This window comes from Zea mays, chromosome 1 (assembly GCF_902167145.1).
Source record: "Zea mays cultivar B73 chromosome 1, Zm-B73-REFERENCE-NAM-5.0, whole genome shotgun sequence".
Taxonomy (NCBI): domain Eukaryota; kingdom Viridiplantae; phylum Streptophyta; class Magnoliopsida; order Poales; family Poaceae; genus Zea; species Zea mays.
Window position 1 is genome coordinate 301,405,896 of NC_050096.1, and position 14,200 is coordinate 301,420,095.

Here is a 14,200-nt window from a genome sequence, read left to right on the forward strand (position 1 = left end):
TTTGTATGTGCATTTAATAATAATAGTAGTCACATTAATAGAAATAAATTAATCTCCAAATTTGAGAGTTAATGACTAACTTGAATACTTGGAAATGAGAAATAATCAAGAAAGAGGAAAGGAAATAAAATATTATATACAGAAAATAAATATGTAAATAAATACATATTCTTCTTGCACTAGGAGTTGAATTTGTACATTTGGCTCAATGGTAAAACTCATAGCAAAATTCAAATTCACATTTGAAATCAAGAAAATAAAAAGGAAAAGAAATAAAAAAATTTTAAAAAAGAGAAAAGAGATAATAGCTGGTTTGGGCCGCGGGTGTCAATTCGGCCCAGGAACGCGTTTCCACGCGCGCAGCCCAAACCTATATAGTATGTAAAGATAAATATATATTCTTGCAGATAGTCATGTATGAAATGAATATACGATACAATTGACTACAACGAATGTTATAATGCAGGATGATCATAATATTGTGACCGGATGTGGATCTGCGTTAGAACTAGTTCCAGTTGGGAAACAGGTAAATATGCAAAATTTATAGAATTTGTGAGTAGTATGGTTATGGATATGATACAATGACATGGTGATAGATTTAGGTTATGCTATATAGGTCGACAATAGTAACATTCATCAGTTGGTGTGTGATACAAGTTCTCTGTTGCATGTATCACACGACCAAATCGAACAGTTGGGTACATCCACAGAAGCTAAGAAGGTTAGCCTTAATTATTGTTGTTTATTAGTATTACACATGCAATGTTTATTTATATAGGTATAGTAATGAATATCGATTTTATATGATGCAGAGGTTGGATTTTAATGTGGATGTTATAAACCTGGGTATGCTGGATCGAGCAAAACCAAAAGGTCGAACAATAAAAAATACAGAAGAAAGGATTCTGAAACTAGGTGCCAAAGGAGAAAAAAGAAGAATAGGAGATGCCAGCTATGTGGAATTGCAGATGGACACAACAACAGGACTTGTTTGTCTCTGGAAGAGAACATAGCAAGACTAGCCACACTGGCTAATCGAAAAAGAGGACGTCCGCCGGGTTCAAGAATCAATAGTAAAACAAATGTTCCACAATGGAATGAAACCTCCACAACAAAAAAACATCGTATGGTTGAAGAAGAAGACAATGAATCAACTGGTGAACAGATGGGTATGGGTGAAGAATTAGATGTGGGAAAATAGTGTGGTGACGTAGTAATTGTTTGTAATAGAACAATGACATCAACTTCTATTGCATGAGTGCATTATATAATGTCATCATTTGAGTTATGCAAATGTAGTTATAAATAATGCTTGAATGTAATGAAAAAGCATGTCAAATAAAAATAATATGGCGTGATTAGATGTCAAACAAGGACAAACACATATTACATATAAGATGTGATCATCATAAAAAGTAGACTGGATGTGCATAACAGTACCATATAGGTAACAGTCATACTTCCAATGTCATACATTGAAGATAGAGCAAACTGAACATGATTGTCTGGAATGTCTGGAACTAGAACTAAGCCAACACTTGACATAATGATTAATAGTTTGACAAACTTGACATAAATGGCATAGACACTTGGCACACTTGACATAACTGACATCAGAAATAGCATAGCGGTTTTACACACTTGACATAAGTATGATAAGAAGTAGCATAAACACTTGACACACTTGACATAAGTGTCATGAGAAGTAGCACAGACATTTGAAACACTTGACATAAGTGTCATGAGAAGTAGCATAGACATATTGTAGATTCCATACGGAATGATGTTCAGCTATGATAGCTAAACCTTGGCTTTTAAACAACGTCGTTTCCTTGGAACATATTTGAAAGGGATTAGTTCTGCAGGGAAGGGGTAAACCCTGTTGTTGCCATGAAAGGTTAGGTAATGTAAAACAAACGCATGTTGGTCCATTGGTTCGTCCTGCATTTGTCATAATAGTTCTATTAATGGTTAGAAATTGTATTAATACTGATTTTATGCAGTAACAAAGAAGCAATTTAGTAATGTACCGGTACAACAATTTCTGATACATCACCATCATCAAAGTCGTATCATCGTATGAAGCTAGTGACAAAAAAGCCACAATCATTGGAGCCTGGCTGCATGTTTGGACAGTTGGGAAGAAGCGCAATTTTGAAGTTGCCAAATTTTAGTATACAAGAATCTGGTCAAGCTTCTTGTAACGCCATGCTAACGATGGGAGTTTCATTCCATTTATCATTACTTGATCATTGTGGATATCTTTCCAGGTAGTACCGCCAAGGGCTGGACCATATGAATTTGAATCTAAAATGTCTATGCAACGAAGCTGGAAATTGATTGCATATAGAGTCCAGTGACTACGACAGAGCATATGAACCATGATATGTTAACATAAATTGATAGGATATGACTTAAGAATGATATGAATGTGAAAAAAGAAAGTAAATATAAAAAACTGAATATACTGTGAGCAAGATAACAGTGTTTGGTATCAAAAAGGAAACTTATAAAAAAGAAACATTAATATAATCTTACAAACAAGAATGGTTGGGACTCACCAGTTTAACTTTGTTTAGAGCTTCAACTGGAGGAAGGCTACGGACAAGTAAATCTGTAAGAACGGAGGTTGAGAAAGGTTGTGGATTTGAACTATGTTGTTCGAGCTCCTCCATATTCAGAACAACCTGGATAATAAATATATTGATAAATAAGATATGTTTATACACCAAAATACGAAACATGATAAATGCTTGAAGAGTGCAATACAAAAACATTACCCCAACATTGACATTTACTATAAGTGTGTTGCTTATGTTATCTGGATTGCATAATTGATCATCATCACGAATACAATCAATGAATCCCTGCATGAAAAGGTTGTCAAGGCATTTATGAGGCCCAAAAGATTCAACAACATCCAACAAAGAACCACCATATCCTCCAAAATCAATAATGGACCTGCCAAAAAAATATATTAACTTGAAGGTCGAATAATTATGGATACTAAATAGAGGATGGGATAAGGGGTGCATACATGCTCTGCTCCATTTGTTGGGAACAAATGAACTTAAGCAATTGGCGAGTACATTGTTCACGTGATACATGACGAGGTTTAGCATCAACTGTTTGACTGTCAATAGTTCTTCTAACCACTTCATTAGTTGCCTAATATGTATATGTGTTAGTATACAATGGCATAAATTTGTATGTAATATGGTATATATATGTGAGTATGATATGAAATGAAAGGGACATAACTTACTTCTGTCAAAGGGGTTTTGTCGAACTTTAGGGCACCAGTGGTGGGAGGATCCTGCACAACAGGATTTTGTCCTTCCTGAAACATAATAAAGTATGTGAATATAATACAACGATATAGGGTAATGCTAATATAACCAAAATATTATGAAGAATATATACTGACAGAATTTCGGGGTGGAGTTACTTCTGTGACAGCAATATTATCGGTAATGGGAGCCTTATGAAAAAATAAATAAAAACATTCAGATATATGAGGGTTACTATAACATATTGTAATTATAAGGATAATCGTTGGGAATAAAAAAACAAACATTTGATATTGGAGTTTTGTCAAAGATTGGAGCATCCATGACCGATTCTTCGATACCAACGTTTACACCGGATACCTGTATGGGAAACATATGAAGTTGGTGTATATCATCATGTGAACTAGTATGCTCTATTTGATATAGATATGTGTATATGCCTACACCTAAGTTTTTATATGACAAAACTACTGACCTAGTCGGATCCTTTAATATCAGCAGTTGGAATCTGAGTGGGGCGATCATGATGTTGATTATCAGAGGTTCCAACAGGAGGCGTGGATACAGGGTCATTTATTGGTGACGATGTGCTTGTTGGTAGTTTATCTCGATCTGCACAATAACATGATAAAATTAGTTGCTGTTGATGTGAACCAAAAATTAAAATGTATAGTTATAAAATAATGGTAATGCATGAATATTATTACCAACTAGATCCGCATAATAACATGGTATGTAAAAAATAATAGTTTACATGTAAAATCAAATGAAATTCATCAAACGAGGTATGAGACATATTTAAATCTAATCATACAGGAAAGGTATTGGTGATGATGTAATACAACTGAAGGCATAAGTATTATATAATATGTTGCATAAATTAATCTATAAAAAATATAAAACTAAATGAACTTTAGTTATGCATTATTGGTGAGCTGAATAATGTAAGTGAAAAAGAAGCATAACTATTAGTACCTTCATGCTATGGATCATGCTTCGTCGCAGCCCTTAGAACTTTGTCTATCATTTCTCCAAATGCCTCGGATAGTTCAATCTGCTTGGACACAAGCATGTGATGGCTTTGTTGAAGAGAAGCGCAGTACTTGTCAACCTCCTTGTCATGTGCATCAAACAATGATTCGAACATTGGACGATGTTGGGTGGGCAGACAATTTAGCTTGTTGCCAATCAAATATTTGATGCGTGGGACATATATGTTGAATATCTCAGAAATCGGTCGTTCAGGAGCAATAACATAACAAGTCTCTGTGCGGCTACGAAACTGTTTAAATCCCAGTGATAACTGTTAGCGTGTATTGGAACTATAACATCTTTATCAACATCAAAACAAATGTTAATGGCTAACCTCTCCATCACCAAATGGTTCTCCAGGTTGGCGGGAGCCACATCTGTTAGCCCTAGTCAAATCTTTTATTGTCTCGTTGTCAAAAAACTTGTTCTGAGGTGACGCATGGTGGTGTAAATGGTCAAGGTAATATATCTAAGAACCATATAGACAATAAGCATAAAACTTAAATATCTATGTAATAAATGATTATGTATGCAAATATAAAAATGTTTGAAGTGCATATATGTGGTTGTTAATCAGAAAGTAACTTACAAGAATGATGAGGGAGCATCCATAAACTGTTGCAGTTATGTTTGTTGTGCTCCTCCTGTGCAAAGGACTGGCAGCATCACACAGATCAGTATAGACTAATTGACATCAATCAATATCGGCCATGTGGTCCATATTTGTTGTCATTAGGAACTCATTGTTGGTAATACCCCATGAAGCAGATGGGAACAGTAGCCGGTTGAATAAAATCAGAAAAAAGCATCTGATGGATAGCTCATCGTCATTCCCCACAACTAGCATGTCCTGTAGCTTAACGACATCAAACTCATCTTTAGATATGTTTAGATCCCGTCTCAGTTTTGTAGCAGCATCAATTTCACCATACCAATCAGTGAATTCCCTGCCACCTCCAGCGCTAGGCAAACCCAATATGAGTCGAACCGTCTCTTTTGTGATTTTGAATTCTTTTCAGCACCTGGGCATATTGTCTTATCCATCAACCACCTAATAGAGACCTGCTCTCTAATGCATTCGTACGCAAATAAAAAATACTTTGGAATCCCAACCTAGCAACAGCGTCACGCTGCCGATCACTCATTATCCAAGTCAACACAAGGACATCATACGGGATGCATTGGATGTTCAACTTCTGCTGGAATAAATGGATAGGTATTATTACACAGTGGATAGATACTATTACAAAGAATGAGAATATAATTGTACCTATAATAATTATCGGATGGTTGTAAATAACTATAGTGTAACAACACTAACAAACAAGCATACCAAATCATATTATAGAATGTAACAATTGGGTATTACAAAAGCATTGATTGTGCACCCAAAATAACAGCTAAACAAAAATAAATATATGCATAGTACCTGAGATCTTCTGGGCGTCCTCTGTTTAGGTGAACTTGTTTTCATAATGTTCTTTGTCTTCAAATCAATAGCAGACTTTGAACTGCTTGACTTAATGGAAACTTGTGGGGGTGGGATGTCCGTGTTCAATACCCGAGACTTTTTCTTTGGATGGTTAGTTACTGAACTGGAGGGTGCAGCTGATTTAAAAGTGTGCTTCAATGTTGGAGGAGGCATAAAATCGTCGTCAGACGATGCGGCTGGTGTTGCAGGATGACTTTTTTTCACCCGACAAGCTAGCGCCTTTCTACATAAACGAGTAACTGGTAATGGCGGCTGAGGATCTAGCTACAGCTTGGTCTGGGTATTATCAGCATGTTGGGAGGAGCTGCTAGATCTTGTGCGTCTATAAATGTCAACTGAAAACAACTCTTGGCTTGATTCAATAGTTAATCTTTTTGGATTCGATGGAGGACGATCAACAGACTTCGTGATTCAGCAAGCAATGTAACTGTTGACAAATGACTGAATTTAAGGAAAATGGTGTATGAATACATATATGCCATGACCATTTTGCATAGTGTATATAACTGTATTTAATTAAACTACCTTTTCCGGTTACATGCCATAACAGTTAGGAACCATGTATAAATACAATCATAAATATTACCTAACTAGTTCATATAAGTGCAACTAATGCATAATAAAAAATACACATTTTCATCAACTGAATATACAAATATTTAAATAACTAGTTCATATTAAAATACACATTGTGATGAGCTTGAAACATGGATAAAACTGTGTCGGTCTTAAAAATTAAAATGGCATATATAGCTGTATCGATGTGCATATATATCATAAACTGGGGATGTAAAATAAAATCGACGAAATGGGTTGTTTTTTAAAAATAACCGGCTCGATTGGAGATTGTGGAGACGGATTAAAATCACACATAGCTACAACTCAGGAAAAGATGCGAAACGACTTCACATCGAGAAAAATACCTCAAACGGCGACGGTGACCTTGAAGTATTTGAAGGTCGAGCGATACCGCGGATCTTCACGAACTGCAATGGCTCTTCAATCAGGGCTCCAAAACCGCAGAGTGATGCTATGGGTGATTTTTTTGAAGATAACGCGCCCGATTGGAGAATGTGGAGATGGATTAAAATCACACATAGCTTATAACTGAGGAAAAGATGCGGAACGACTTCAAATCGATAAAAATACCTCAAACGGCAACAGAAACCTCGATGTGTTTGAAGGTCGAGCGATACTGCGGAACTTCACGAACAGCAATGGCTCTTCAATCGGGGCTCCAAAACCGCAGAGTGATGTTGCGGAGATGAATGGCAGCGGCGGAAGTCGAATGGCCAGTCGCCTTGGTCGGACCGCCTCGGTCGCCAGGATTCAGTGGTTTCCTTCCTGTTCCGCAGAGACAGTTGGTAGAAACCCTACCTTCTCGCGCGGGCTTATCGGCCGTGGTTGCGCGAAGACAGTTTTAGACGGTGTCAAACGAGTGGGGTCGCGTGCGTGGCTAACAGACGTGGGTGAGGATATGCTGACCATGTTTGGTTCAACCGGGGGTACATTGACTGGCCTGTGCTTCCTCTATTATTGGAAGACTAGGAATCTCTCTCTCTCTCTCTCTCTCTATATATATATATATATATATATATATATATATATATATACACACACACACACACACAATCCAAGAACCTGTCTGGGAAGATTATTCATCTTTCGGGACACCTAGTTTGGGTCATTATATGACAGCATCGCAAATGTCTTGTGTATGTAACATTTTTTACTTTGGAACCGCTAATGCTCGGTTAAGAAGTGGGGACACGTGTGTGTTTCCTCCTTTGCAGCCAACTTTGATGACATCTCAAATACTACTGAAGTAGTATTCGTATACAAGGTGAAACATCCATGTGGAACGTGCAAAACTAAAGGCTTATTTCTCCACCATTAAAATGCATGTTTTCTAAACTAAAGATGAAGCATCAGACATTCAATTCCAGACCTGTTGTAAGTGAAATTCATCAGTTTGATCTATTTAGACCACTTGTCTGAAGGATTATTTTTCGAGCGCTGGGTGAACTTCATCTAATATTGGTCTTATTTTTATGTTATGACTAGTGAAAATGGCAAATACGTCTTCTTTTAATGTTATGGCTAGTGAAAATGGCAAATACGGAGTACTTGTTAGCAGCATCATCTTATAAACATCCACATGTTATGACTAGCGCATTAGACATTCCAAAGATGAATGAAAGATGATCTAATTTAGACCACTTGTCTGCACACAGCTGACTGCAAAACATTCACTCGAAGCATGATTTGACAAATTAAAGGCACAGATGAACTTTGTTCATCAATCATGCTTCTCTCTGTCAGCGTTTAAACAGGTAATCAGAAAATCACTCATGAGTTGAATAATAGCGTTTACCTAGCTATGAGTGATCAGAACTCAGAAACAGTAGAGATTATGAGCAAGCAGAGAGTGCTATGAGTGATCAGAACTTAGAAAGCAAGTGATAGTATTAAGCATCTAGAGAAGAAGACCAGTTGTAATAAGTGAAAATTTACAGTTCCGTTGCCTGAAGATGATTTATTTTAGACCACTTGTCTGAACATCCTAGCTGTTTAGATAGGATGTTTGTATGCTGCACAGCTGCAGCCTAAGTGGAAGGTTAAATGAATTCTGGATATTCTTCATGTTATAACTAATGTCTCATTTGGTTCCGATGCTCACATCTGGTTCAGTGTTGGAATCTGGGACCTTCCCCGATCCTCATTGCCCTTGAAATCTGATTAGCATGACTTATTTTTTGCTACAATTTCTTTGGATCTTTTTCTTTACATCCTACTAGAACTTGATGCACCTTTAATTGAGGTGTCAGCAAATCCTGGGGATCATTTGCTTGCAGTGCCAAGTTAGCGGTATTTGTATAGGTAAACCCTCTGTGAATGAATGCAGAATTCAGGTTATAGGCTGGATGCGATTTGAGCTTTAAAAGAGATTGCTTTTTAACAAACTGAACACCTGCACTCACAGGTGCTACATAAATAATATGATTTCATTTAGTCGAGTCCTGTATGTTCTAAAATATCCTTAAGCCCTGTGCTAGCATCTTGTGTTTGTTCTATTTCAAAGATGGTTTTTACTGTTCTTTGCTGTATTGCTTCTATGCATATTCTTTAGAGCCGTGTGTTAACTTGTGCTATTGTGCATTGCAGAAGCTAGAAAAGGCGAAAACCGAAGATTGAAAAAGACCAGCAAGCAGTTTTAGAGAGCAGATGAAAGGCGGGCATTTTTGTTGATGTCTTATCTTTCGTGTCAATTGTGTTTTTGCTTGTCCCGTAGACCTTTCAGGATATCTGGAGTGTATCTTCAAGTATGTGATATATATATACGATTCAAGAACCTGTCTGGGATGATTATTCATCTTTCGGGACACGTCCTGTTTGGATCATTATATAACAACATCGCAAATGTCTTGTGTATGTAACATTTTTTACTCTGGAACTGCTAATGCTCAGTTAAGAAGTGGGGACACGTGTGTGTTTTTCCTCCTTTGCAGCCAACTTTCATGACATCTCAAATACTACTGAAGTAGTATTCGTATACAAGGTGAAACATCTGAGAAAGCATGTGATAGTATTAAGCATCAAACATTCTAGAGAAGAAGACCAGTTGTAATAAGTGAAAATTTTCAGTTCCTGAAGATGATTTATTTTAGACCACTTGTCTGAAGATTAATCGAGGAGATGTCATATATAACACAAGTGACTGCAAAGATTCACTCGAAGTATGATTCCACAAGCCACAAAGCTCTATAATCTGGATAGGATCCTTCACGATACACTAGATCTGATGAACAATTATATACATTAATTCCCATTGCTTCATACAACATCATCTTAATTTCCTGTCAGCATCTACATAGGGTAATCTCGAGTTGTCGATATGAATAACATCAAATAAAGTAAAACAACCATGCATACTGTGAATCTCCCTGTCAAGTGTTTACAATCAGCAGATTTTTAAACGGACGGCACGGTTCTGCTGCTCTGGCTCTGCTCGGCCGCCGGCTCAGCGCATGGTTGCTGCTGCTGCGGCAGCCCCTGCTCCTCATGGTCTCCCAGCATCAAGGTGGCGGCGGGGACCACCTGCACCTGCACGTCGCTGCTCTGCTCGGCCGGTTCAACGCATGGCTGCTGCTGCAGCGGCAACCCCTGCTCCTCATAGTCTCTCAGTATCTCTAGGAAACCTTTCCGATAGACATTGTTGAGCCAGTCGTCGAAGTAGTCGAGCTCCGCCACTGCTGACTCAATGCGTCGACTCTGTTCCTCCTCGCCTCCGGCCATCAGGGGATCCCCGCCTTGTTCATGACCATGAACATAGCAGGGCATCAAGGTGGCGGCGGGATCCACCTGCACCTGCACGTCGCTGCTCTGCTCGGCCGGTTCAATGCATGGTTGCTGCTGCAGCGGTAACCCCTGCTCCTCATTGTCTCCCAGTATCTCTAGGAAACCTTTCCAATCGACATTGTTGAGACAGTCGTCGAAGTAGTCGAGCTCCGCCTCTGGTGACTCAACGCGTCGACTCTGTTCCTCCTTGCCTCCGGCCATCAGGGGATCCCCGCCTTGTTGATGACCATGAACATAGCTGGGCATCAAGGTGGCGGCGGGGTCCACCTGCACCTGCACGTCGCTGCTCGGCTCAGCGCATGGCTGTTGCTGCTGCTGCTGCTCCCCATCGACATTGTTGATGTTGAGCAAGTAGTCGACGTTGGACTTGCCCAACTCGCCTCCGACCATCCGGGGATCATCCATCGTCGGGTAAGCAGTAGCACCGGTGAAGATGGCGCCGGCGGGGTCCTGCATCTGCTGCACCTGCACGTCGCGGATCACCTTGGTTGGCGGCGCCTCGGGGTGATCGCCTGTCGCCGTCCTCTTGGTATTGCATTTCTTCTTGGCCAGAGACGAGGACGAACGGTGCACCTTGCACAGCACGTGGTCGCCGCCGCCGCCCTGGGTGTCGTCGTACTCGGTCATGTGCCATCCCATCCTGTCGAAGCGATGGCGATGCCGACCCGACGTCCCCTCGTCCTCCTTCTCCTTGCGGCCGTAGGATAAGCTGCAGAACGTGGCGCCGGGCAAGCCCTCCACGGGCTTCGGGCCAGTCTCCGAGTGCCAGCACGTCCCGGCGGTCTCCACCGCGCGCAGCCTGTGCCCGCTGGCCCTTCCCACGCCGTTCTTGTATCGTTTCGGACAGTATAGGTACCACTGCCAGTTGTACCCGTCCTCCGTCACGTCGGTGCCCGGCACCGGCTCCAGGCCGGCGACCAGCTCCTCAGGAGCAGCGGTGTACACGTCCACGTTGTGGATGAAGGCTTTGTCGACGGTTCCGGCGCGGAGGCCGCGCAGGAGGGCGACGGACGCCTCGTTGGTGGCCCGGAAGACGTGATCGTCGGCGGCCATATGCCACCGATCTCCGATCTCCAGGTGGTGATGGTGGATCGGCTAGCGCCTAGCGCGTACGTTCTGTCGCCGCGGGTGGGGGACGATGATGGCTAGCTTCTTGTGTCTACGTAAGTTCTGCACTGCACGCGGACAGGCAGGTAGCTAGGTAGGTGTTTATATACACCTTTACGAGATAAGTCTGACAGCAGAATTTTGAACTGTGAAACAGATCGATCTACTAGATATATAGGAGATAAATCTCGAAATGGTATGGATTTCTGTTTGTGATAGGCTGCGTGCAGTGTATTTCTGTTTGTTTTCTTTTACAAACGATGGATTTCTGTTTGTTTTCTTTTACAGACGATGGATGATTTCTGTTTGTTTTCTTTTACAAACTTTGTAAATTTGTTTTAGACGTCAAAACAAACCATGCATATGCATATGTATTTCTGTTTCTTTATTTCTTTTAGACGTTAAAACTCAAAACAACCACTAGGAAATCATCCTACTCTTGATTTCGGTAGCGTCAATATTAATCTTTATAATTAAGATGCCAATACCGAAATGTATTCCCTCACCTTGTTCGGTCCCTTGCTTCTAAAACCTGATTTTTATGTATAGTTTAATTTGTTTTCAAAATTCTACGAGGCCACAAAAGACATCGTATTCAAGATTAAAAAAACATCATAAAATTTTCATTGTTATGTTTTCTACACTAATCATTACGTTCTCTACTTTATTACAAATAATAACACGATTAATTCTATATTTTTTTAAAAAAAACAAATAATTTTTCTGTTCACTATATACCACACCAAATCTTAAATTAAAGCTCCACTTTTATATATAATTAACTAAATCTCTACTACCTATTAAGCATCAACTATAGCCGTGCACAGCGATACCGTGCTCTCCAACCCTGTCCTCCCCGCTCACGATTCACCCTGCAGCTCACCGCATCCGCCACTGTCTCTGATGTCCTCCTGCGTGGCCCGTGCTTCTCGGCCTTGATGCCGCACACCGCCCTTGTCCTCGACGCCGCCGTCTCCCGCTTACCCCCCTCATGACACCAATCTACGTGCCGCCCCTACCCCCATCGCCACCTCTCATCCCCTCCCCTCCCCCAGTCACCACCCATCCCTCGGCCACCTCGGCGGTTGTGGCAAGGACAAGGGCGTCATATTCATGAATGGCTGGTTCTATCGCATAGAGTGTACTAAGTAATTAAAAACAAAGTGTGAGCTAGTAATGTATTCATGTATGATTTGCTGTTCCAAAATTCTAATTTGAAATTTAAATAAAATTATCTCCCATATTTATTTGAATTAGAGGACATTTATATGGATCAAACATTTCAAATAATATTTTTCTTAAAATAAATATTTTGTTTATGCGCTGCATGCTGGAGCATTATTTTTACCTGTGTGAATTTAAATTCACACCTAAAAATTGGATTTGGATTTAAACTCTTTTCTAAAAAATTCAAAAAGGAATTTTATCCATATGCTGATTTCGAATCCGATCGTTAGAACCGTCTTCCTTGAGTTCTAACAGGACTTTGTTCCTTGTACGAACAGTTTCGGTGTTTAGTCCCGACGACGCACTACGTGGTAACCCACGTAGAGCTTTTGGGAGGACGGCGATGTCGATCGCTGCTCGATGATACGTGCAGGGACACGTTGGAACATGAGGTATTTATACGGGTTCGGTTACGCAAGTGCGTAATACCATACGTCCTGTAGTGTTGAGTATTGGATTGCTCTGAGTTCCCAGATTACATGTGATTGTGGGAGGTGGAAGATGAAGTTGCCTATCAATCTATGGAGTGCTCTCTCTTTTTTGTAGGGGTACTTCTGCAGCCTTATATAGCTGACTGAAGAGACATCCCTTTATAGATCATTGAGTCCAATTGAGTCTACTTTCTGTTGCTACAAGTATGCCTATTCTTTCGGTGCTTGGTTTCCTTCTCCAAGTTATCATCTGAGTGATCCGGTGCTCGGCTGTGCTCAGGACGCGTCTTTAGAGTTTAGGTGATCCCTCTGCGGACACGCAGCGTGACCCCCCTGCAGGACACATGCACCATCGGTATACACGTGCAATATTCTTCGATATTTTCAGCTATTCCCCACGTCGTCACTTCGGTTATTATTTGTCCCACCCGAGCGAGGCCCACTATGCGCTATATTGGGTGACTTATCAGGGGCCTCTTTGGTGGCCCATGGAATGTATCTATGCCTTAGTGGCCCATGGGACATCTATCTCCCAAAATCCCCCAAGGCTCAAGCGAATTTTCGAGGATAATAGGCTCGAGACACCAAGAATGAACTATGTTATTTGATTGTCTTTAAGTGTAACTTCTTTTCCCATGTTATCGGTGCACCCAATAGGTGTAGCCCCCGAGCTTTGAGTTGAGTTGAGCAACAATCTACTCAATGGTTCCCGATATCTTTTCTTCAGAGGATCATTTTATTGGCCTGGTTGTGAGTAAGTCGAGTTTTTTGCTAAACGACATCTAGCCGACTAAATTTAGCTTGAGGGAGGTTTGGTCGGCTAAAGCTTAGTCGATTGAGACCTATCTGGCTGGGTCGTGTCTAGCCAAGGTTTGCTGAAGTAGTCGGATGAGTTCAACCAATAGAGTCCTGGTTGACTAAGGTTTGACCAGCCAACTTGCTGATATTATTTGGTTTGGAGTTTTCCAGAAAACCCAGACTTGGTACCCAATGGATGTGTATGTCGTCTTGTCCGCAGAGCAGTTTCTTAAGCTGATAGGACGCAATGATACGTGTGAGCAGTTCAATTATTGACCTCTTATGCCGTGTTACGATATGTTTTGCAAGAAGTGTGAGTCGATTAGGGTTTACCACGCAGGGGAGCGCTCGTCAGCACAACAGTGAAGGAGCTCCTCCCCGTCTCCACTGCAGGCCACACCTAGTCTACCACCGCCCGGATCCTTCACCATCCGGTCGATCTACATATCTCCTTACTTGAT

The 14,200-nt window shown here is 40.7% G+C and overlaps 1 protein-coding gene across 1 annotated transcript; it reads left to right on the top strand.

Moving 5' to 3' along the window:
• Nucleotides 1–10,398: 10,398 nt before the first annotated feature.
• LOC109943308 (uncharacterized) lies at nucleotides 10,399–10,884 on the top strand. The gene has a single exon (XM_020546257.1). It carries the CDS (start codon nucleotides 10,399–10,401, stop codon nucleotides 10,882–10,884), a length of 486 nt encoding a protein of 161 aa, XP_020401846.1.
• Nucleotides 10,885–14,200: the final 3,316 nt, after the last annotated feature.